Source organism: Rutidosis leptorrhynchoides, chromosome 5, assembly GCF_046630445.1.
Source record: "Rutidosis leptorrhynchoides isolate AG116_Rl617_1_P2 chromosome 5, CSIRO_AGI_Rlap_v1, whole genome shotgun sequence".
Lineage (NCBI taxonomy): Eukaryota > Viridiplantae > Streptophyta > Magnoliopsida > Asterales > Asteraceae > Rutidosis > Rutidosis leptorrhynchoides.
In genome coordinates this window covers 25,250,282-25,273,432 of record NC_092337.1, presented here as the reverse complement: position 1 = coordinate 25,273,432, position 23,151 = coordinate 25,250,282, and the positions used below count along the sequence as shown (strand labels likewise).

Sequence of the window (23,151 nt, the reverse complement as noted above, 5' to 3'; positions counted from 1 at the left end):
CAAAATTAGAATATAAGGAGGATTCAAATTTGAGTGATGAAGAAGAATTCTTATACAAACCTCCCATTCCAAAAAACGAAGAAAAATGTGAACAAGAAATTCAAATAGAAGTGAAAGAACCAAGGAAAGAACACCCGAAAAAGGTTTACAAACCAACTCGACTTACTAAAGCAGAAGACCCGAGTGAATTTATCATTTCTTGCTTGCTTAATGATGGTGTTGTATATAATGGACTCGCAGATTTAGGAGCAAGTGCAAATATTATGCCTCTTTTCTTATACAAAAGATTAGGCATGGGTAAATTAAAACCAACCAAAATAGGTGTTCAATCATTTGACCAAACCATTAAACACCCGGTTGGAATAGCAAATAATTTACTTGTTAACGTGGGAAGTTTGACCTTTGTTGCAAACTTCATAATGATTAATATGGAGGAAAACCTTGATATTCCTCTAATTCTAGGTCGCCCATTTTTAGCAACCACCGAGGCATTCATTGATGTAAGAGAAGGTAGAATGACACTTAGGGATGGTGATTGTGAACCGAAAGTTTAGATCTCCACCAACCAAAACTGTTAGACCAATAAAAACGCATAAGTGTGGGGAAGATGAAGAAACACTTAATGATGATCCAATTGAAAATTTTGAAGTAAAAGTCAAAGATATACAAGTTGTTGATGATTCAATTGAAAATAATGTTAATCACAATTTCAACTAAGTATAGGGGGTTTATGTATTTCTGTTAGAATTAGATTTTCTGTTTTAGTGTAGTTCTCGAAAATGGAACTCGAATGGTCTTTCCCTAGCAGACCCTAAAGAACTAGTCTTCTCCCCCCATTCTGAATTTTTATTTTTTTTAGGTTTTTACGAAATGAAGACTGCCTGTGAACTAAACCATGGTCTAATGCTACACGCTTTGATCACTAAACGTAATAATGACACACTTCCGAGTGAAATAGTATCAGTAATCAGAGAAAGATTGGACGGAGTAAGAAAAGAATCCAGATGCGAAGATAATAAGTTACAATTTGGTAAAGGAAAATCAAAATCCGCAGCAAAAAGAAGAGCACGACACCTAGAAAGATGTCACAAATGCGGAAAATGGTCACATGGAGGTAAATGTTCAAATAATCAAACCTATTCAAATACCGAATTTGTTACTTTATGCAGAGACGGACCGTTCATATGTTTAGAAGAAAAAACACTGAATGCTCGAGGTTACGCCTATGTAGCTATGGAAAACCAATTAAACTGACTATCTTATGAATGGGATAGATCATATAACTAAGAATAATATCTCACAGGTATGTCTGTACAGTTTTTATTTTTATTTTTATTTTTAACCTTTTGATAATAAACGCTAATTTGTTCGCTATAAAGTATTAAATTGGTATTGAATAAAATTAGGTTTGGCGACCGAAATTATTGATATCATTCAAAAATTTATTACATCACTGCGAAATTTAACGTTTATTCTTAAGGTATAAATATCTTTAATCAATCAACCCAAAATATTTCAAAAAATTCGTCATGAGTTAAATTAGGTCTTGGAACCGAAATTACTTTACCGAAAAGAGGGGCGCATATTTTTGATAATATTTGATTGATTAAAGTGGGATAAAAAGCCAAAAAGATTTTTAATTTTATTTTTACCATGTTTTTAAAATATATATATAAATCTTAAATTAATATTGTAAACTTTGTAAAATCAATATATTTAAAATTGTAAATATTTGAAAAATTAATATAAGTTTGGTGTGAATTTATAATATGAATTTTTAAATTAAGTTTGGTGTGAATTTTTAATTTTTAAAATATGAATTTTATTTTTATGCATTTTAAATTGTAAGTTTAGTGTAAATTTTTAATATTAATTTTGAATTTTATGTATTTTTAATTTAAGTTGGTGTGAATTTAATAACAAAAATTTACTTTATCTCATTAAGTTAAAAATATGATTTTTAAAATTCATCGTAAGTTGAAGACTAGGTCGTTGAACCGAAATTGCTTTACCCAAGGGAGGGACGAGAACTTTTATTATCATTATTTTTAATCTTATTGAATTAAAGTATGCCAAAAACATTAAAAAACCCAAAAATCTTAGCTTTTAAAACAATCGCTACAAAAAGACAAATTTTAAAATTTTGTCGAGGGACGGACTAGGACATCGATCCGAAACGACCTCGTCCTAAATAACAAGGGAAACAAAATTTTAAAATTAATTACTTAATTGTTTTAATTAGTATAAGATATATATATATATATATATATATATATATATATATATATATATATATATATATATATAAAATACAAACTCCGTGACTCGCGGAGTTTGAAGGGTCAAACACCGCGACTCGCGGAGGGACCAAAATACAGAAAAAAATAAAACGCAAAAACTGATCAGTTGAACATCCCCACACCACAAAAACTGCGAAAATAACCCGAAAAAACCCGAAAAACACACACCAAATTCGCAATTTTTGACCGTTAATCATTAAATCTTTTACTAAAATCATATTGAGAAGGATGCTATCAAGGAATTACTCAAGAAAAACGGTAAATTTTTACACCTAAACACCATTTAATCCGAAAATTAGTGTTCTTGAGCAATTTTATGCCCAATTTGATTTTGATGCTTTTTAGTGTAATTATGCTTAAATTGTTTATGTATTATGCTTGTATAACCTAAATTGATGCTATTTAACATGATTAGAAGCCTTAAACTTCAAATTTTGAGTAATCTAGGGTTTGTGTTCTTGAGCAATTTGGGATTTTTTGATATAAACAGGTTATGGCCGATTTTTGTCATGAATTGTTGCTAAATTAAGTAGTGTAACATGTTTAGGTAGTTAAATGATCCAAACTTTGAGCCTAAGCATGATTTTGAGAATTAAAGTGGACTTTTTCAAGTCTAAAATTCATGAACTTGATTTTTGAGAGATAATGCCATTTGAAACTTGTTTAATTGCTAGTGATGATTATTTTGATATGTTATTTGAGTTGAATGCTTATGAACTTGGTGATCATTTTCGTATATGCTTATTTGAAAAAGTGTAGATTTGATAAAAATATGAAAATGAGCTTAAGTTTGATATAAATTGGACATGTCATTGTACTTATTTTGATTGATGATTTTGCTGACACTAATGCATATTTGGATGCACAAAAATTGTGTTTGATGTGTTTTGCAGACTGAAAGGGGTGAATCTTCATCCCAAGCTCGCAATGCTCCTTCTGAGAATACGGAACAACAGGAGGTGGATAACTACTACAAACAAGATATACCTCATCCAGTCATGACATTTTCTGATATGCACTTGGAAGATTTGCACCCGAACCTGAGATTTGACAGACTTTGGATAGATTATCCAAAATACCAAAGGGGTTTGCATACTCTTCATTCTAAAGCTGTTGAAGTGCCTAGGGTCATAGAATGGGGACCATTAGAAGCTGTAGAATTGGCCGGGCCAATTAGGGAATTACTTACACAGAGGTATGGTAATTCTACTTTTAACGATTGGGTACGGTTATTCAACATGCGTAGACCTGTATATAAAGTATGGTGTGAAGAATTGTTGTGTAGTATAGAATTAAATGATCGGGTAGCTAGTTTAACAGATCGATCTTTTATTAGATTTTTGTTAGGAGGTTCGATGCGCCACATGTCTTTACTAGACATGGCTCAGGCTTTACGTATATATACGCCTGAGGAGTTAGCATCTGCCGATTGTAGAGGGTTGATACTAAATGGTAGAAAGATAGACGAAAATTTTGATACACATGGTGTATGGAGTCAAATGACTAGCCATCACCGATTTAAAGGGGGAAATTACTCTTATTTGGATATAGATAGAGCAGAGTTAAGAGTAATTCATAGGTTTTTAGCTAATTCGATTACACAAAGAGGTAAGAATAAGGAAAAGGTAAATGAACAGGATTTGTTTTACCATATGTGTATTCGAGACCCACAAAGCGCTGTAAGTATACCTTATTGTGTGGGTTATTATTTATCAGCTATGGTTAGGGGGATGAGACCGCATAGCATAATAGGAGGTGGTATATTTATTACTTTGATTGCTGAATATCTCGGTGTGGATATAAGTCGGGGGGGATTATTAGTCGAAGAACCAGAACCCCGCGATATAATAGGTTTAAATGTATACTATGGTGCGATGGTTTTGAAGAGGCGAAATAACGCCGCAGTACAATACCATGGTAGACATTCACAGGTTGAGAGAAACCAACAGCAAGGTAATGTAGGAGGGGGAAATGAAATGGCAGAAATGCAAAGGTTTATAGCTTCACAAGAGTATGAAAATGCTAGACATAGAGCATTTGAAGATTGGCAAGTTCATCAAAACCAAATCATAGCTTATTGCCAACATATAGGTAGAAACTATATTCCTACTCCATCGCCCATATTCCCTCCCTGGTCTATAGAGATCCAACCACCGTATCCTACATATAACCCAGCCGAAGCATTTTATAGCACCTATGGTTATGCATGGAACCCCTACTGGTATCAGTATCATCCCTAGTCTACTTAGTTTTATTTATTTTATAATTTGTAATGTTGATACATTTAATACTTATGTTAATATTGTAATAGTTTTTATAATTTTCTAACTTTTATTATTAGATTTTAATAATTTTTGAATGTGGGGTAATATACTAAACTTCAAAAATATGTATATATGTTTGCAGTTTATCTTATGTACACAACAGGGTAAAACAACGCATTTTCAAAGACTGGCATTAAGTTCAGCAAAAGCAATTAATTTTGACGACAAGATGCAAAATAAATGTGATATAACAACAAGACGGAATGAACAAATGATATGCACCATTTATCATTCAGCAAACAAACGCCAATATGTTTAGAAACTTTGGTGAAATTTAATCATTTTCACACAAATCACCCTCAATAATTTAAATTGTTACTGATTTCTTGCAAATGAGGGCATTGCAAGATCTTAAGTGTGGGAAGGGGTTAAATTCTTTCGGATTTTTAAAATTTTTATCTTAAACACTTGGTTACCATTAAAAATACTAGTAAAACAGTAGTTGTATTAGAACCTAGTGCTCTCTGATAATAAAGAACAGCCCTAGTCTTATATACTGACTACCCAATTCTAGTAAAAATTTTCAAAATTTTCAATTAAATGAACTCAAAATCATGTTTATACATATTTATGAACGATAAAACTAGGTGTTAACACCGAAATTATTGTTACCTTGGAAAGGACATAAATTGAGAAACAAACCAAAATGTTAGAATTCATTTAAAATGGAATAAAGGACAATAAAAAGGAAAATAAAAGCCAAGTGTGGGAAAAATTACCAAGTTATCTTAAACATATGTCACATATTTCTGTAACAAATAACTGAAAATACTTTTGCTTTGGACTAAACTAAACTGTTCTACCCGATGAAAGAAAAGAAGAGATGGATCTACACGATGAATCAATTCCATCATTAAAAGGAAGTAAAGTCTTCCGAAAAAGAAACGCGCTTCTTGATTTAGGTCAGGAAGTTGTCGTCCAGACCAGCTGTAGGTTGACGAAAAACCTAGAAAAGTCATCACTAAAATCAGCAGGAAATCCACGGACCTCAGCATTAAACAGGGTCGCCAAGTGGTCAGATTTATCCTAACCATGATAAGGATTTATCTCGTACAATGGGGGGGCACCGTACAAATTAGCTTGATAAGACTAATGAATCAGATCCCCAGAAAGGATAATCTCCTTAAAGATTAAAAATCAGCTTTTAAGTCTGATATTACTCAATACTTGAGATTGACCTTAAAGATTGAGAATTACAAACTCATGGAATTCAATGATATCTAAACTCGAGCCTGAACGAGAAAATATTTTGATCAAAATTACAAACCGATTTGTTTTCTAAAAACCCATTTTCAATGCGTTCATTACCATTGAACGTAAAATCCTAGGAATTCACCTGGAATTCATTAGGTCACCTGAACCAAATCGGGTGTCAACCGTAAGAACGGTGGTTGCATAGCATGGTCAAAGACAGGACCTTGTGCCAGACCAAAAAAATCATAAGGGTGAGCTTTACTATTGCTCCTACAAAGGATAGTAATTGCGTCCGACACGTTATAGACCATAATTAAAAGCATGTCAGGGGACATTGCCTTAACAGTTGCTTGTTCAACGCTTTCCTTTACAACCGGACGGTAGTTTACCGAAAGGTAATATACGGGACAAGTAAACTGGACGTGTTGCTTTCCTAATACAAGGTTAGCAAGTGGGTGACACAAAACCATAAGTTTTGAGCTAAAATTTTCAAATATGAAACCCACCAAACCCACAAAAAAATAATTTGTAAACACCGGTGAAGGGTTATTCCGGAAAACTTATCTAGGGTAAAAACTAGATTTAATTTTCAAAAGATCAAATGTTTTCATAAAGATCCAATTTCCTTAATGGATCTAAATTTTTATAGTCATGTGGGACTGTAAACCATATCGTTACTACCATTGTTTATACCACCGTATAGAAATCACTAATGTACAAAGTGTGAAGAATAAAGAAGTGATTCTAGTATTTCAAGACTATATTGCTTGAGGACAAGCAACGCTCAAGTGTGGGAATATTTGATAATGCTAAAAACGAACATATATTTCATAGCATTATTCCTCAAGAAAGACAAGCTTTTAGTTGCAATTGTTCTATTTAAAAGTGATATTCGTTTAAATAATAAAAGGTGAAGACAAAAGACAGATTCGATGAATTGAAGACGCAAACGACCAAAAAGCTCAAAAATACAAAATACAATCAAAGAGGTTCCAATTATTGATAAGAAACGTCTCGAAATTACAAGAGTACAAGATTCAAAACGCAAAGTACAAGATATAAAATAATACGCAAGGATGTTCGAAAATCCGGAACCGGGACCAGAGTCAACTCTCAACGCTCGACGCAACAGACTAAAAATTACAAGTTAATTATGTATATAAATATAATATAATATATAATTAATTATATTAATTATATATATATTATATTTATAAAATAAATCGTTGGCAAACAAAGAGCCAACTGTGGGTGAGCTGTAAAAACGATCTCCGCGACTCGCGGAGTTTGAAGAAGAAAAGGGCCGCGAGTCGCGGAGCCCCAAATGTTGAAACTGCCTATAAAGCTCGCGCATTCTGATCGTAAAAAATATATATAATATATCAATCTCTCTATATATATACGTAATATTTATATTTATAATTTATATTTTAATTTTAATTTTAATTTTAATCCTAATAATAAGGGTATGTTAGCGAATGTTGTAAGGGTGTAAGTCGAAATTCTGTCCGTGTAACGCTACGCTATTTTTAATCATTGTAAGTTATGTTCAACCTTTTTAATTTAATGTCTCGTAGCTAAGTTATTATTATGCTTATTTAATCCGAAGTAATCATGATGTTGGGCTAATTACTAAAATTGGGTAATTGGGCCTTGTACCATAATTGGGGTTTGGATAAAAGAACGACACTTGTGGAAATTAGACTATGGGCTATTAATGGGTTTTATATTAACTAAACAATACATTGATCAAACATCATTTTCTAATTACATCCGGGGAAAAAAACATTTGAAGCGCAGAAGATGTCGGGATAAAAATAGATGAATCGAAAGAGCTTATCTCATTGATTTGATGAAAAACTTAGAGGGATATGAGACATCTAATGAAGATTTTTCATCCTCCTCGAATTCGGATTTGGATTCAGGCTCGGGGTCGGACTCGGATTCGAACTCGTAGAAGTGTTTATTGGGTCGTGGTTGTTTCTGTGTTTCTGTTCTTTTGTAATATTTTGGTTTCAACCTTTACCGTGCTTCGGATGTTGTCTTTTCGTTAGGTTTTGGTGGGTTGGGACTTTTGAGTTTCTTAGAGTGTAGTCGTGTTTTGTTTTTCTTCTCATAATTTGGGCTTTGTCGTGTTTTGTTTTCGTGTGTGTTTGCTTCGTGTTCTCGATGCCTTAACTAGCTTCTTGCTAGATGTACTTTTTCTTTCTCTTTTTATTTAATATACCAGCTTAATGCCCGCGAATTCGCGGGGCTATTTTATGGGACTAAGCAAACATTAGTTAGAAAATACTTAATGTGAAACATTATATTATTTGCGTAGTTTTCAGTAATGGACACAATCATAGAATATTGTTATATAGTTGTTGATCGAAAGATAACAAATAAACCCATAGATGCAAGTATAATTCTTAAACTTAGGTCTTGTTTTCCATAGATTATTTCACGCTTCCAATCTCTTGACGTGTTGATGTAAAGATAGCGACGTTTGATGATTTGAAATACCTTCCTGAAACAGCAGAAAAAACAACACAAACAATGACAACAACTACTATCAAACACCATATAATTATCTCACAAGCAACAATAATCAAACACACATGGGAAAACAACATATGCAATTAGAAGTAACATTCGGAAAAGCAAAACATAAAAAAAAAATCGGAGAGTAATAAACTCATGATACAGCAGTGAGCCAATTTTGACTCATTTACTTGAAAGGGTTGACAACAAAATTTCTATTGTTTTAGTAGCAAACTCATGAGTGATCTTGGTTGCAAACAACTACTTACTCTTAAAAGAATTATGTTAACTATCACAAATCAAAGTGTCCTCAAATTAGCATTACCGATAAGCAAACCTAAAAGATAGAGTTGAAAATGCCTAATAAGTTAGGAGTAATAAGTTAGAAATAAATATAGACAAATGGATGTTTAAGGTGTCAATTTCAAACCATTAATGGTTTATATCTACATATGAATCTAGATAAAAGGTAACAATAAGTTTGTATAAAAAAAAATGCCATTACTAACCATTGACATGTTCGCAAATTGTAGCTTCATGTTTGCTTTCCCATTAAACCCATCTTTACAAATTCGCAAACAACCTTCAAAACAAAAACCACGATATTCCTAATTTCTGTCAAACAATTGAACGTATTCATTCTAGTCACATTACAGTGTACCTTTTATGGGAAGTTAATCATAGCCACCACAATTAAAGAAACAAATACAGTGTAAATATAAATCAACTTATCAAGGATAGTCACCACTGACAATTTATCAAAAAAATGCCCTACAAAACATTGGATCCAAGCATCTAGTATTTACAAATAAACAATCTTTAGTATGAATTTGAACATTAGGAATAAATACATATACGAACTTTTTCAACGAAAAAAGAAAGAAAATATTACACAAAGGAAGTCGATTGCAAAAATATTACCCATTTATGTCGAAACTCATTTTGATATGTTTCTGACCCGCCAAATGCAACACCTTCACATTAAGTATGTGTGTATAGATCGAGTTATTTTTCTAGCCCTTTAAATAGGCTGAAAAATGTAATTTCAATAATTTTTTTTGTATTTCTGACCCCATTACCCTTCTATCTTTTCATTCCCCGAGTTCAGGTTACATATACATTACATTCTATTATTATAAAAAAATGTGCCTCAAATAATCTCCACATGTCAAAATTGCCAGTACATATTCAATCTATAACAGTATGTATTTTATAAGTTATAGTTGTTGCAGGTTTTATGAAACTCGTTGCATCATAAGCATATTAGCACATATGTTTTTATGGGTCATAAATTTAAATTGGAAATTTTAATTTTTTTTGACCTACTACTGATTAAAACATAATATAATCATGTTCATGATCATGATCCACACCATCATATGCAATTAGAAATAACATCCGGAAAAGCAAATCATAAATGAATACAAATTATAAGTGTAAATGATAGTTCGTTATTCAATAGAAAATGAACACAAACGAACTCTCAGGAAATAATTCATTAACTATTCGTTGAATGATATTTTCTTCTACTCTGTATCGAACTCATAGGAAATAATTCATTAACTATTCGATGAATGATATTTTCTTCTACTCCGTATTAGATAATTATTCATAAATAGAAGTTTTTTTGTATAAGGGTAGTTTCGTAATCAAACAATTCAATGCTAGAATTATGAGGTCATTAGAAAGATTAGGAGAAAATTAAGGGTCTAGATCATTGATAATTAATTTAATGGATGGGTAAGATTAGTTTTGCTATTTAAAAATAATCTATTTTAGCTTTTGTTATTATATATAGAATAGATAGATAGATAGATAGATAGATAGATAGAAAGAAAGAAGATAGATATATAGAATAGATAGAATAGATACTTCTTTAAAAAAAAAAAAAATGTTATATATTCTCTTTTATGTGGTACTCCGTATAATGTTGTTGCCACGTTGATAAATCCAACGTGGAAATAAAGGCGCCTATTTCTTATCCATAAATTGGGGTAGTTTGACTATATAATATTTTATTTATTTATTTTTATTTTTATATATATTTATGATACATTTATTATTATATTAAAAAAATAAAAAGTATAAATTATAATCTTTCTATATTCTATTCTATCTTCTATCTTCTATATAATATAATAAAAGAATAAATAATAAATAAATTTATATAATACTGTATGTAATTTAATTCTTTAATTCAAATTCCAAATCCAATTACACCGCGGTTTATCTATATCTCTCTCTCTATGTTTCCTGTGTTTCTCTCTCTGTAACAAACACAGCAACACACTTTTGTAGTTATTATGTGTTTATATATAATATAAATATAAATATAAATAAATAAAAATAAATAAATAAAAAGCTGCAAAGACTTTATAATCATAACACACACACATTCTCAAACCCTTTCTGTTATTCAAACTTCACATGTTTCTCTTTGACAGATTTCACTTATAAAAACCCACCACTTTATACTCATTCTGTCTCACTTTTTTCAAGATTTTTTTTTTCCCCTTTGATTTACAGAGAAGTGAGCAATTTCCTAACTGGGTTTGCTTAAATTTTGAATTTTGTGAGATGGGTGTTGGATGGTTGTTTGTGGTGGTGGTGGTGGCGGTGATAGTTGGTGGTGGAGATGGTTTTCCGGTGGAGGATTTGGTGACTAGATTGCCAGGACAACCAAATGTTACGTTTAAACAGTATGCTGGTTATGTTGATGTGGATGACAAAAATGGAAGGAGTTTATTTTATTATTTTGTTGAAGCTGATAATGATCCTGATCATAAACCCCTTTCTCTTTGGCTTAATGGAGGTTTGTATTTTTACCATTTTAGCTTTCCTTTAATGATTTTAGTTGTAGCTATATGTAAATAAATGACTACTGTATATAACATATATAATGGTGTATGCATAATAATGCATAATGCATATATATTGAATGTTTGTTTGAGCTCTTTTCTATCAAGTTGTTTAGGCTCAAAATGATGACAGTTGGGATCCGGAATAATAGTATAGAAGTTGATATAGTTATATAAAAACTAGTTTTTGAGATTAATATGGAGTTTGTTACATCTTCTTAGCTTTAGTGAATTGGTCAATCATAACCATATTTTGCTATGAACTGTAAATTATAGTAAGATTAACAATAATCAATTTTAATACAATCTATAATATTGCTTTAATAAAAAATGGTATGCTTAACATAAAATTGAGAGGAATTGGGAAGACTTTAGAGGTAGGTGGTACTCATTTAAGCATGGATATTAGAAGGTCCCTTTTTACAAAAATACTGTACTTTAGGAACCAGCATGCTCCTCATACTTTTATCTTTTTGGTTGTTGGGTATAAAGTTTATATTGTAATGGTAATAGTGTATAGTGTATTAATATGCACCAACATATTTATGAATGCTACTTTACTGGTATGTTCTACTCCTTTTTATCTCGGTGTTTCAAATGTCAAGTCAATTCCATATTCAACTTTGAAGTATTATACTTTTCAATTTCATTAATTTAGATATTTTACAGATACAGTGGAAATGATACTTACAAGAGCATTATTAGTTGAGCTAAACACTAATTGACATTACACAAAAGTAGTGTACAGTAGTATTTACTATTTAGTGCTAACATATATTGGGATAGTCAAAGAAAGGGTCGGAAACGATCACGAATTACCCGGTTAAGCGGCGTACATCTTAGTAAAAAAATTTCGCTCTCCGTGTTACCCCGTCCATTTTACCTTTTTACATTTACCAAGATATTCTAGTGGTTTGGCTCCTCATATTCTCACGAGTTCTCAAGTTCAAACCTTACTAGCAATATATTCTGTTCTGGCTAGGCAAAATAGTTCGAAATGGTTACAGTAACGGTTACTGGATAATATGGTTAGGCCGCATATATCTGAGTAAAAAAATATTTTCCTTACTCGAGTATCATCGAACATGAAAAATCTTAATCCATTTACCGATGTACTAAATGTCAATTTGCATTACTTTTCAATGTAAACAAGACACATTTAGTGATAGCATCAAATATGCTCTAATAGTTACTACATATATCAGACACCATCTACTAGTATAACTTTTTAAGTAGATAGGTTCATATGATGTTACGCCTACTTCTCTAAAGGTGTATAATCTCATGTTTGGTCAACCTTCTTTAATAACTACAGAAAAAGTTTATAACAGTTTTTTACTATTGTTATTTTTATGTGTTAATCATTTATGTATATATGTATTTACCAAACGTACTGTATTTATTATGAATTCCTAAAGAAGAAGAAAAAAGTTACCAATTTCTTGACTTTCTTGGTTTGGGTTTCCAAGTAGTTGCAGCTGTGTCTAATTAATACCATGAATTGGGTTGAATAGTGTGCTTTGAGATTGCAGATTTCAGTGAGCAACATTAAATGTTTGCCCTGGTTATTAGGTGTAAAATGATATATATTCATATTCATACTAGTATTATATAGTATTTTTAAATAGTCTTGAAAATAGCAACAAAATTCAAATGATACTAAGATAAGTTGATGTGTTTTGTTTAATATTACTGGTGTCATAATTTTGAAAAATCATTCTTTTATTTGTATCAGGCCCAGGCTGCTCATCAATGGGTGGGGGAGCCTTCACCGAATTGGGCCCCTTTTTCCCCCAAGGTAACGGCCGGGGACTACGAGTAAATACAAAGTCATGGAACAAAGGTTTGTTTTCATGTGTTACAAACTTACATTATGTAATGTATGAGTTATCCAAACTGATTGACCAGCCCGTTTTGTCACTTATGTTGTAACTATGGCTTCTCTTTTGTTATGAACTAGTATCAAATCTTTTGTTCGTTGAGTCTCCGGCTGGGGTAGGATGGTCATACTCCAACACAACTTCAGATTACACTACCGGTGATGCTAACACAGGTAAGATCTTATTTACCACATTCCTACATTCATTGTTGTAAAATTCGGTCAAAGTCAAAATTGGTCATAGTTAGGTCAAATTTTTAATATTTTTTTAAAAATAGATTTTGTGCCCAATATCTATATCTATGTTTTCAACATTTATGTATTTTGTTTTGATATAATTATGTTTAATATGTATATGTTTAATCTATAATCTATTTATTACTAAAAGTCAACGTTGGTCAAACCTGACTCAAACCTGACTCGTGACTTTTACAACCTTTACTACATTACCACATTACATAGGTTGTTTTATAGTGTTCATGTATCTAACAATTCACTATCTTATGATCAAACAGCTAAAGATATGGTTACATTCTTGTTAAATTGGTACAAAAAGTTTCCATCTTTTCGGTCACGAGAGTTATATCTTACCGGGGAAAGCTATGCCGGTATGTATCAATAAGCAAATTTATGTCCAAATTCATTTTCTATACAAATAACTGATGACTATGTTTTTACATGTAGGACATTATATTCCACAATTAACAATCGCCCTTTTGGACCACAATGAACGTTCGTCTGATTTCAAATTCAACATCAAAGGAGTTGCTGTAAGATCTTAAACCATTCAAATGTTCGGCTACTTTTTATTGACTAACTGATTTTTTTTTTTTTTTTTTTTTTTTTTTTTAAATTCAGATTGGTAATCCACTACTTAAACTTGACCGTGATGTGCCAGCTGTATACGAGTACTACTGGTCCCACGGGATGATATCAGATGAGATTGGCCTTACTATCATGAACGATTGCAATTTTGAAGATTATACGTTTCCTTCGCCTCATAATGAATCTGTTGAATGTAATAATGCCATTTCTAAAGCAAACGACATAATCGGTGATTATATCAATAACTACGATGTGATTCTTGATGTATGCTACCCTTCTCTTGTTGAACAAGAGTTACGCTTGAAGAAAACGGTAATTTTTTTTTATCTTTATGATTTTTTTTTCTTCTACTTTTGATAAAGTTTGAAACTTTTTTATGTGTATTTTTGTTTGGTGTTATGATTTCAAAAGGCAACCAAGATCAGTTTTGGAGTTGATGTGTGCATGAGTTATGAACGAAAATACTATTTTAACCTTCCCGAGGTTCAACGCGCTCTTCATGCTAATCGAACCAAGTTACCATATTCTTGGTCAATGTGCAGTGGGTAAGTTTAACAGTAAACAAGCAAATTGTCTTGAACAAGTCGAATGGGTCAAGATTGTATTGGGCCAATCTGACCCAATCTTTATACATGAACTGATGTCTCTCATTCTTATTGGAACAGTATTCTAAATTACAATGAGAATGACGGGAGCATCGATCTTCTGCCATTGCTTTACAGAATAATCAAAAATCGAATCCCAGTTTGGATTTTCAGGTAAAGTTTTAAGCTTTACAAGAAATCACATAAACATGATCTCCAAATTACTGATTACCAGTTATAAATTTGCATTATTTAAGTGGTGATCAAGATTCTGTAGTTCCATTGCTTGGATCAAGAACACTTGTTCGTGAATTGGCTCATGATTTGCATTTTGAGGCTACTGTTCCATACACAGCCTGGTTTCATAAGGGCCAGGTACTTCATTAATCCATTGACCATTTAGTTTGACTTTGATAGTCAAACAAGTGAAATTTCATATTCTAAGTTAGCGATTTTTATTACTGTAATATCTTCAAGATTTGTAAGCTGGTTATTAGTAGTCCACTAATCTGATCTCTATAATTTTACTGAGTTTCATCGTTGATTACATTTGAGAGCATGAATCAGTTTTATATCTTAATGATTGACTTTAAAAGTCAAACAAGTGAAATTTCATAAAGTCAAAATGTGCATGTTTCTGGTGTAGGTTGGAGGTTGGATCACCGAGTATGGGAATCTATTAACTTTTGCAACGGTACGAGGTGCTGCTCATATGGTGCCGTATGCTCAGCCTGATCGGGCCCTACATTTGTTCAGCTCGTTTGTCCGTGGTCATAGATTGCCTAACAACACTCGACCTTCAATTGACGATTAACGAACACAAAAAGACTCGCGCCCATTTGGATTTTGTTGAGGTTTTAAATTTAAAGATTTCAATTTTTTCGAAACCTTATTCGAATGTTTCAGTTTCTAGGATTTATTCATGTTGCCTAAGGCAAGAAAAAAAATTGATGAGATTGGGTTCTGCAATCTCTGTATGAACCAAAAATGGAGTCAAATAATTTATTGTAGGCAGTTTAATGAGAAATTGTCTAGTGTTGATCTTGCACTCTAGGAAATTTTAATTTCAGATGCTTGAAAAGTGGTTTAACTAATGTCCTTATTTGTGAAACTTGAACATTAGGATTAAATGAAGTGATTATTGTGTTTATATATGAAAATTAGAAGATCAACAACATAAACTTTTTTTTTTATGTTTTTTTACACTTTTACTAACATATCTGCTAATTGCATATATGTTAACCTTATCTCTATGTGAAAAGCATGGCCTTCTTTGACAATTGACAAACAATATTCAAAAAACAAAATGTAACAATTTGCCGGTTCCTCTGTCATTTAACAACTACCAAATCACATAGATCGTAAGGGATCATCGCCGCCGTGGACATTTATGGAGTTGATAAGGGCTTGGTGGATTTTGCATCCGTCTCAAAAAAGTTGGATATGAAAAATGACAAGAAGCCTATAGTTAACGATTTGATCACCGAGTATGGGAATCTACCAACTATTGCAACGCTATGAGGTGCTGCTCATATGGTACCGTATGCTCAGCCTGATCGGGCCCTACATTTGTTCAGCTCGTTTGTTCGTGGTCATAGATTGCCTAACAACACTCGTCCTTCAATTGATGATTAACGAACTCAAAGAGACTCGAGTCCATTTTGGACTTGTTGAGGTTTTAAATTTAAAGATTTCAGTTTTTTCGAAACCTTATTCGAATGTTTCAGTTTCTAGGATTTATTCATGTTGCCTAAGGCAAATTTTTTTTTTTGATGAGATTGGGTTCTGCAATCTCTGTATGAACCAAAATTGGAGTCACATAATTTATTGTAGGCAATTTAATATAAAATTGTCTAGTGTTTTTTTGAATAACAAACACACACCTTTTTGTCAATAACAAGGACTCGAAGTAACAACCTAAACCTAAAGGTTGACGAGTTACCTTGATACCGTGAAGCCAGGAACCCTTTAGCAGAAATTGTCTAGTGTTGCTCTTGCACTTTACATTTTTTAATTTTAGATGCTTAAAAAGTGGCTTAACTTTCTTTTCATTTTTTTTTTTTTCCAAAAGCAAAAAATTGGCTTAGCTAATGTCCTTATTAGTGAAGCTTGAACATCAGGATGAAATGAAGTGATTGTGCTTATATATGAAAGTTAGAAGATCAACAACATAAACTTCTTTTTTTTTATTTTTTTATGTTTTTTCACACTTTTACTAATATATCTGCTATTTGCATATATGTTATCATTATCTTTATGTGAAAAGTATGGCCTTTTGTAACAATCGACTAAAACAATATTCCTAACAAAACAAAATGTAACCATTTTTGCGGTTCCTCGTTCATTTAACAAATCCAGGATCACATAAATTGTCAGAAAATAATAATTGAAATTCCCTTTAATCCGTTTCTAACTCAAAATTTGTTATCAACCTAAAGTTGAGAGACAAGTTTTCCATGGTACCTTTAGTAATTAATCCTTTGAATTAATATATAAAAACACACTCGTTAAAACACACTCCCATTGCCACAACATCCACTACCACTAATTCACTTAAAAAACTCACACTCCCATTGCCCACAACATCCACTACCATCTACAGTACACCAGTAACTTTTGGGTTTTTTTTAAAACCCCGATCTTTCCAGCTACTTCCCCTCCACCCTCTTTGCCTTCTTACCACCACCACCATTAACTCTACTCGCCCGATTGCTCCATACGCCGCCATCAACGCTGCTTCCACTCCAGCGGTTGTCCCAGAGGACACCATCAAACATGATTGCCCGAAGAGCAACGAACGTGAGAATACGGAGTGTATGAAGACTATGCCTGGCAAACGGGTCGGGTTGAGTCGGGTTGGGTCGAGACCCAAATGGGTTTGGGTTGAAACGGGTCATGGGTCGAAAGGGGTCAGAATTTAAATGGGTCAAACGGGTTGAGTTGGGACCCGGGTCGGGTTGGGTCTGAGTGGGTCAAGACACAACGGGTTGGGTCGGGTCGAGAACCATTTTATTCAATAATTTTAGTTTTAAATATATTTTTTTTATCATTTTTATTATTTATTATTTTTATTATTTTATTACTTTTTATTATATTTTGAAAAATTATATCGTGCAACTAAAATTCAAAATTTTACAGCTTAACCCGTTGGACCCATATACAAGACCCGTTAGACCCGTCTCTATTTGTTGGACTTGGTGGATTTGAACCCGATTGACCCATTTCTTATTTTTTTGTCTGAGACCCAATATTTTTTAAAAACACTCATTGGACCAATTTTTAGAGATGCGAATCTCAAAAACTGGAAACTTTACCACTCGACCCGTTTGATCCATATGCAAGACTCATTAGACCCAAATTGAGCATTTTGGGTTTGGTTTGCCGGGCATAATGAAGACCGAATCCTGGGTGTGCAATTAGATAAACATATTTCAAGTTTTAGGGCACTTTATATTAAAGGTTGGTATTTTTTAATTTGTTTATGAAATTTTGCATCTTTATTCTTCATTTGATGTACTTTTGATTTGTGTTGATTATTTTCTATTTGGATGGATATTGTTTTAGATCTAACTTCAGGATTCTTATGGGCTTCTTATTCTGTTGTATGTGTTCTCTATGCTATATTTCAATTTACTTTCATGCATCTTTTATATGATTAAACCTGACCCTTCATAATAATTTGATTATTGTACTTACCTATTTATGTATATTTAAATACGTAAGGTATATCGTCTGTTAAGTTGTTACATTTATACAACTCCAGTTTCAAAATAGAAGTTATTAAAACAGAAGACTGCAAAATTGGGGTATCAATATATTAAGATGTTACCAACGAAGCATTGCTTCAATGGTACCGCGGTTACACTTGTGTACTCGCAGGGCTAGAGGTCTCGGGTTCGAGCCTCGTCACCCGCTCTAGGAATTGAAATATATTCCTTGAAGGTGGCCTAAAGGGAAGGTTTTACCGACCCGCTCCGGGACTAAGATCCGGCCCGCCTGCCCCTCGGGATGGTTAAAGGGTCGGATCCTCAGAGTGTGGTTCGGGTTTCCTGCCCGAAAGCGCGTGTGTGTGTGCAAATGATGACTAGGCTTCGGTCCGGACTGATGCAAGCTTGCCTTTCAAAAAAAAAAAAATGTGTAATCATCATAATCATAAATTTTTTTTTGAAAAGCAAAAATTTTTATTAAAGAAAAGAAACAGTGCGACATAAGAGAAAATGTCAAGAGAAGGAAACAAGTACAGGAGACTTGTAAGATTACTAGCCTACAAGAAGAAACGAAACATTAAAACTACAATTTACTTTCCATAACGACACCTATGACATTAATATTCAGTCGTTATCATCATAAGAGCTCGGGTTTTAAGCCATTGCGACCACGAAACGAATTTTTCCTCGATCGATTTGATATCCATTCGAAAGTCTTTATTTGAATTTCGTTTAGGAGAGCGTTCCCTTTAAAATTCTACTGTAATAATCATAAAGATAAAATTTGGTGGAGGATTTTAGTGTTTTTTACTAGTATTTCTTTTTATCAATTATCATACTCGGATCATCAGATGTACGGACCAGATAGCCCTGAATATCTCCGACCAAAAATCAATTGTCGGTTCCACAAAATTAAATTAATTTACACGTCACCTTCAACCATTTTCATCAATGGCTACCAGCTTTATATTTTAAAATGACCAAACTACCCATCTCTTCTCTAATTCTACTCCTTTCTAAACGTCGGGTTTACTCAAACAATGATTTACTTCAACCCAGTTGACAAAACATCAAGATCCTTACCAAATCATACCATTTCTGGTCTAAATTTTAAATCTTTATTTTTTGATCTTATATTCGGGTAATAATTGACAACTGGCAACGCTAATATGTGATGGTGATCGCTGAAACCTGATCTTACATCATCACTTACTGTTTGTGCAGAATCATTGCTGGTATAATTTGAATGGTCAGGATCTGGGGTTTCTTTAAACTGCTTAATTTCTTGATTTTGGTTTAGGGTTTGCTGCAAGTTTGTTTCTTTTTCGATTTATCATGTTGGGTTATTGAAAAGATTTGATCTTTTTTGAAAGATTTTATATAAATGCTTCATAAAGTACATTGGAGTTCATCTTTGTGTTTTAGGACTTTAATTGTGACTTGGGTACATTTTAAAAGATTTCTTTATAGGTCATTTAACAGATTCAATGTAGTTAGTTCTTGCTTATTGATTGTATTAGCTATAATTTGTGGTTATGTATACTTGTATGGAGCTGTTTCATCTGCAAATCTTGAAGAAAGCACAGTTAGTGAAGAAAACACAATTAGTGATGTAAAAGAATCAAATGGTGTGTGTGATCTGTATGATGGAAAATGGGTTCTTGATGAAAATTACCCTTTATACACTGCGTCTCAATGTCCTTTTGCTGAACAAAGTTTTAATTGTTTAGCTAATGGTAGGAGAGACAAAGAGTATCTAAAATGGAGATGGAAACCTAATAACTGTGAGATTGTTAGGTTCGATGTACGGGTCGTTTTGGAAAAGCTTCGTGGAAAACGGGCCGTGTTTGTTGGTGATTCTTTGAGTAGGACACAATGGGAGTCTATGATATGTTTGCTTATGACCGGTGTGGATGATAAAAGGAGTGTTTATGAAATGAATGGGAATAAGATTAGTAAACAGATTAGATATTTGGCTGTTCGGTTTAGTTCTTATAATTTCACAGTTGAGTTCTACCGGTCTGTTTTTTTAATGCAAATTGGTTCTGTTCCAAAACGTGCACCAAAGAGAGTTCGGTCAACAATCAAACTTGATGAATTGGATGGTATTAGCTCAAAATGGATTAATTCAGATATTCTTGTGTTTAATACAGGTCATTGGTGGAATCATGCAAAGCTTTTTGAAATGTAAGTGTTTCTTGGCTGTTCGGTTTTCATTTTAGTACTATTTTTTGCAAGTTACAGTAGATTTTACTCTCTTGTTTTGAATATACATTGTACTTTTTTTAGTTATTACCTTTAATTTATCTTAACTTATTGTACAGGGGTTGTTATTTTAAGGTTGGTGGAAGGCTAAAACTTGGAATGTCAACCATGGATGCTTATACAACAGCTTTACGCACTTGGGCTTCATGGGTCGAAAATATGGTTGATACAGATCGGACCCGTGTGTTCTTTAGGACTTTTGAGGGCAGTCATTGGAGGTACGTTAGTTTGTTACTGTATTTCAAACAGTTAATATAGTTTAAACGTTATGAACCTATAGGTTCCAGAGAAATATAGTAATATTCTTTTAGAATTTATAGATGTCATATGAAGATTGAACTTAAATTTGAAGTGTTTTTGTTCGCCTGAACAAAGGTATAATCTTACACAAGTAATGCACTTTGACTTTTAAGGTCAAATCTATTTGCTTTTCATATTTTGAATTCTTTTAAGACCCATTAAAAGCTGTAGATTAAAACCTTGTTTTTCTACTACCTGTTCTGAAACTTCAATACAGTGATTGAAATCTCTTTGTAAAAGTCTTGTTAAGTCATATGAATATCGAATTTGAATCAATTGGTTGACTTTGACCTCAAAATTGACTATAGACTACTACTATTTTACTACGAAGTATTATTTATGAATTCAGAGTATTAAATGTGACCTTTTTAACGATTCGGGGAACTTTTTGTGTACCAGCGGGCAAAAAGGTCACACTTGCAAAGTTACAAAAACCCCCTTGTCTAGAATCAAGAATGAATATAGAAGTCCGTTCTCGGATATTATAAAGAGAGTGGTGAATAATATGTCGGTTCCTGTAACGACAATGCATGTGACTCCAATGGGCTCGTACCGTAGTGATGCACATGTTGGCACATGGAGTGATAATCCAACGGTTCCTGATTGTAGCCATTGGTGTTTGCCTGGTGTCCCTGATGCATGGAATGAAATCCTCTTCTCATATCTATGAAATTTGACCGTGGTAAGTTGACTTTTCGTCTCTTTTCAAGTCAAACCTCCTTACTATCTAAACATATCGGATACAATTCTACAAATATAAGAAATCTGTATAGAATAAAAGTATATATCGTAAAGCCTGATCCAAGTTCCATTTTTTTTTTTTTAAGTATATCTTCTTCAAAGTTAAGCTCACTTTTGAATTTGAATTTAGGTGGTTGTTGACCTTGATGTTTAAACTAATTCAGTTGACTTTGTTATTTTCAGGAAACGAAGGCGTGGACTCTGTTTTTGGGAGTGTATAAAAAGGAAAGAAGAGGCTGTAAGTTCTAACAAATTCTTATAAATATGTTGTTGTATAACAAATTTTTTTAAATATGTTGTGTAACGATTGTACACGTTATATTCTTCTTTAATATAATTAAGAGGGTAGTTTACTAATCTTTCTTGTTTGTTTAATATTAGATTAGATTTCTATTTGAACATTAAGTAGAGAGAGTGTAAAGATTCAAATCGAATCCTTCCATTTAGTGAGATCACTGTCCCGTTTTGACTTTTGAAAGTCATTCGTTCTCAACTTAGGCTTCAAAATGTTTTGTTTGTGTTATATAGTGATATCAGATGAAATTTATGTGTATGGACCAGGTTCTAAACGTGTTTTCATTGGTATAATATTTATCAAGTACTCGTATTATATAACACAAACACAAATGTTTAAAGTCTAAGCTGAAAATGAAAGACTTCTAAAAGTCAAAATGTGTCGGTTTATATTGGGACGGAGAGTGTATATGTTACGGTATCATTTAAAATGTGGTAAAATGCATCAGTATTTATTTATCTTCTTTGCCTCAGTTTTTTTTTTTTTTTTTTTTTTTTTTTTCCATCAACTAGATAGTAGAAAGTGCAATATATTAAGATGCAGTTACATTACATTATATATTATACTGTATATTATAGATATAGATATAGATATAGCATAAGTTATAATAAGAACAGCCCTATTTAAACCAACAATTTCAAATTAAAGCTTGAGAAGTTGTACTATGTGCATCATTGTCATCACAAGGTGTTTGATGTAAGTTTTTTTTCAAGCTTCTCACTCTTCCTGAACTCTTCTTCTTCTCCATCACCATGCACATCTTCGTCAATTGTAATCGAAACAGCTTTCATGCCATTCGGACCTTGCACAATGTTCTCTCGCATCTTCATATGCTCGTCAAAATTCACCAGTTCGGTCTTCTTAACCGTCTTATTGCATTTCAACTTCTTAAAAACAAAACACAAAGCGAAAAAGGAGAGTGCAAAAACGAAAACACAGCCAAATGACACAAACACTACAAATATGACAGTCACCATTGTTGAAATATCTCGATATTTTTTAGATATAATTGGTTATATATATTTTGGGTTTTAGAGATGAGCTTGGCATGCAAAAAGAAGTATGAAAGATGATTATTTGTAGTTGCTGTGTTGACATCTTGAGAAACAGTACATGACTTACAAGTATCAAGAAACTTGACTTTCATATGAAGCAAGTTAATTGATTGTATTGTAAAACACTTTCAAAGATTTCATTTTATTTGTAATTTGTTTCATTTTTCTCAAGTGATGAAAATGTATATGTTAATCATTTATGAAACATGTGTTAATAAATGGACAATAGAATAAAAAGTGCACTTCAATTCATGACTAAATCTTTAGAGGTGTTTTACAATACACACTATTTATGGGTGCA

General features: G+C 32.5%; 2 protein-coding genes across 3 annotated transcripts; both read left to right on the top strand.

Annotated features, from left to right (window-relative positions):
• The first annotated feature begins 10,776 nt into the window (after nucleotides 1–10,776).
• On the top strand, nucleotides 10,777–15,971 carry LOC139846911 (serine carboxypeptidase-like 42). 2 transcript variants are annotated; one of them, XR_011759227.1, is made up of 10 exons: nucleotides 10,777–11,153; nucleotides 12,935–13,042; nucleotides 13,160–13,252; nucleotides 13,594–13,686; nucleotides 13,763–13,848; nucleotides 13,937–14,215; nucleotides 14,315–14,448; nucleotides 14,569–14,661; nucleotides 14,756–14,862; nucleotides 15,134–15,271. XR_011759227.1 is itself a non-coding variant. In XM_071836486.1 (10 exons), the coding sequence occupies exons 1-10, from the start codon at nucleotides 10,919–10,921 to the stop codon at nucleotides 15,299–15,301; spliced, it is 1,407 nt and encodes a 468-aa protein (XP_071692587.1). In that variant the 5' UTR covers nucleotides 10,777–10,918; the 3' UTR covers nucleotides 15,302–15,971. The 2 variants fall into 2 exon arrangements, 1 of the variants encoding a protein (XP_071692587.1); XM_071836486.1 differs by having other exon boundaries at nucleotides 14,745–14,862; nucleotides 15,134–15,971.
• A 3,165-nt stretch (nucleotides 15,972–19,136) lies between these two features.
• On the top strand, nucleotides 19,137–21,915 carry LOC139847843 (protein trichome berefringence-like 7). Its single transcript, XM_071837573.1, has 4 exons — nucleotides 19,137–20,381; nucleotides 20,519–20,677; nucleotides 21,159–21,441; nucleotides 21,684–21,915. Exons 1-3 carry the CDS (start codon nucleotides 19,579–19,581, stop codon nucleotides 21,427–21,429), a joined length of 1,233 nt encoding a protein of 410 aa, XP_071693674.1. The 5' UTR covers nucleotides 19,137–19,578; the 3' UTR covers nucleotides 21,430–21,441; nucleotides 21,684–21,915.
• Nucleotides 21,916–23,151: the final 1,236 nt, after the last annotated feature.

Bases quoted from the DNA above. Each gene is read 5' to 3' on its own strand.
- LOC139846911 (XM_071836486.1), top strand. From the start codon at position 10,919: ATGGGTGTTGGATGGTTGTTTGTGGTGGTGGTGGTGGCGGTGATAGTT. The intron at 13,043-13,159 runs GTTTGTTTTCAT...GTTATGAACTAG, and splicing joins TACAAAGTCATGGAACAAAG to TATCAAATCTTTTGTTCGTT. The intron at 13,687-13,762 runs GTATGTATCAAT...TTTTACATGTAG, and splicing joins TACCGGGGAAAGCTATGCCG to GACATTATATTCCACAATTA.
- LOC139847843 (XM_071837573.1), top strand. From the start codon at position 19,579: ATGCTTCATAAAGTACATTGGAGTTCATCTTTGTGTTTTAGGACTTTA. The intron at 20,382-20,518 runs GTAAGTGTTTCT...CTTATTGTACAG, and splicing joins CATGCAAAGCTTTTTGAAAT to GGGTTGTTATTTTAAGGTTG. The intron at 20,678-21,158 runs GTACGTTAGTTT...TTTGTGTACCAG, and splicing joins TTTGAGGGCAGTCATTGGAG to CGGGCAAAAAGGTCACACTT.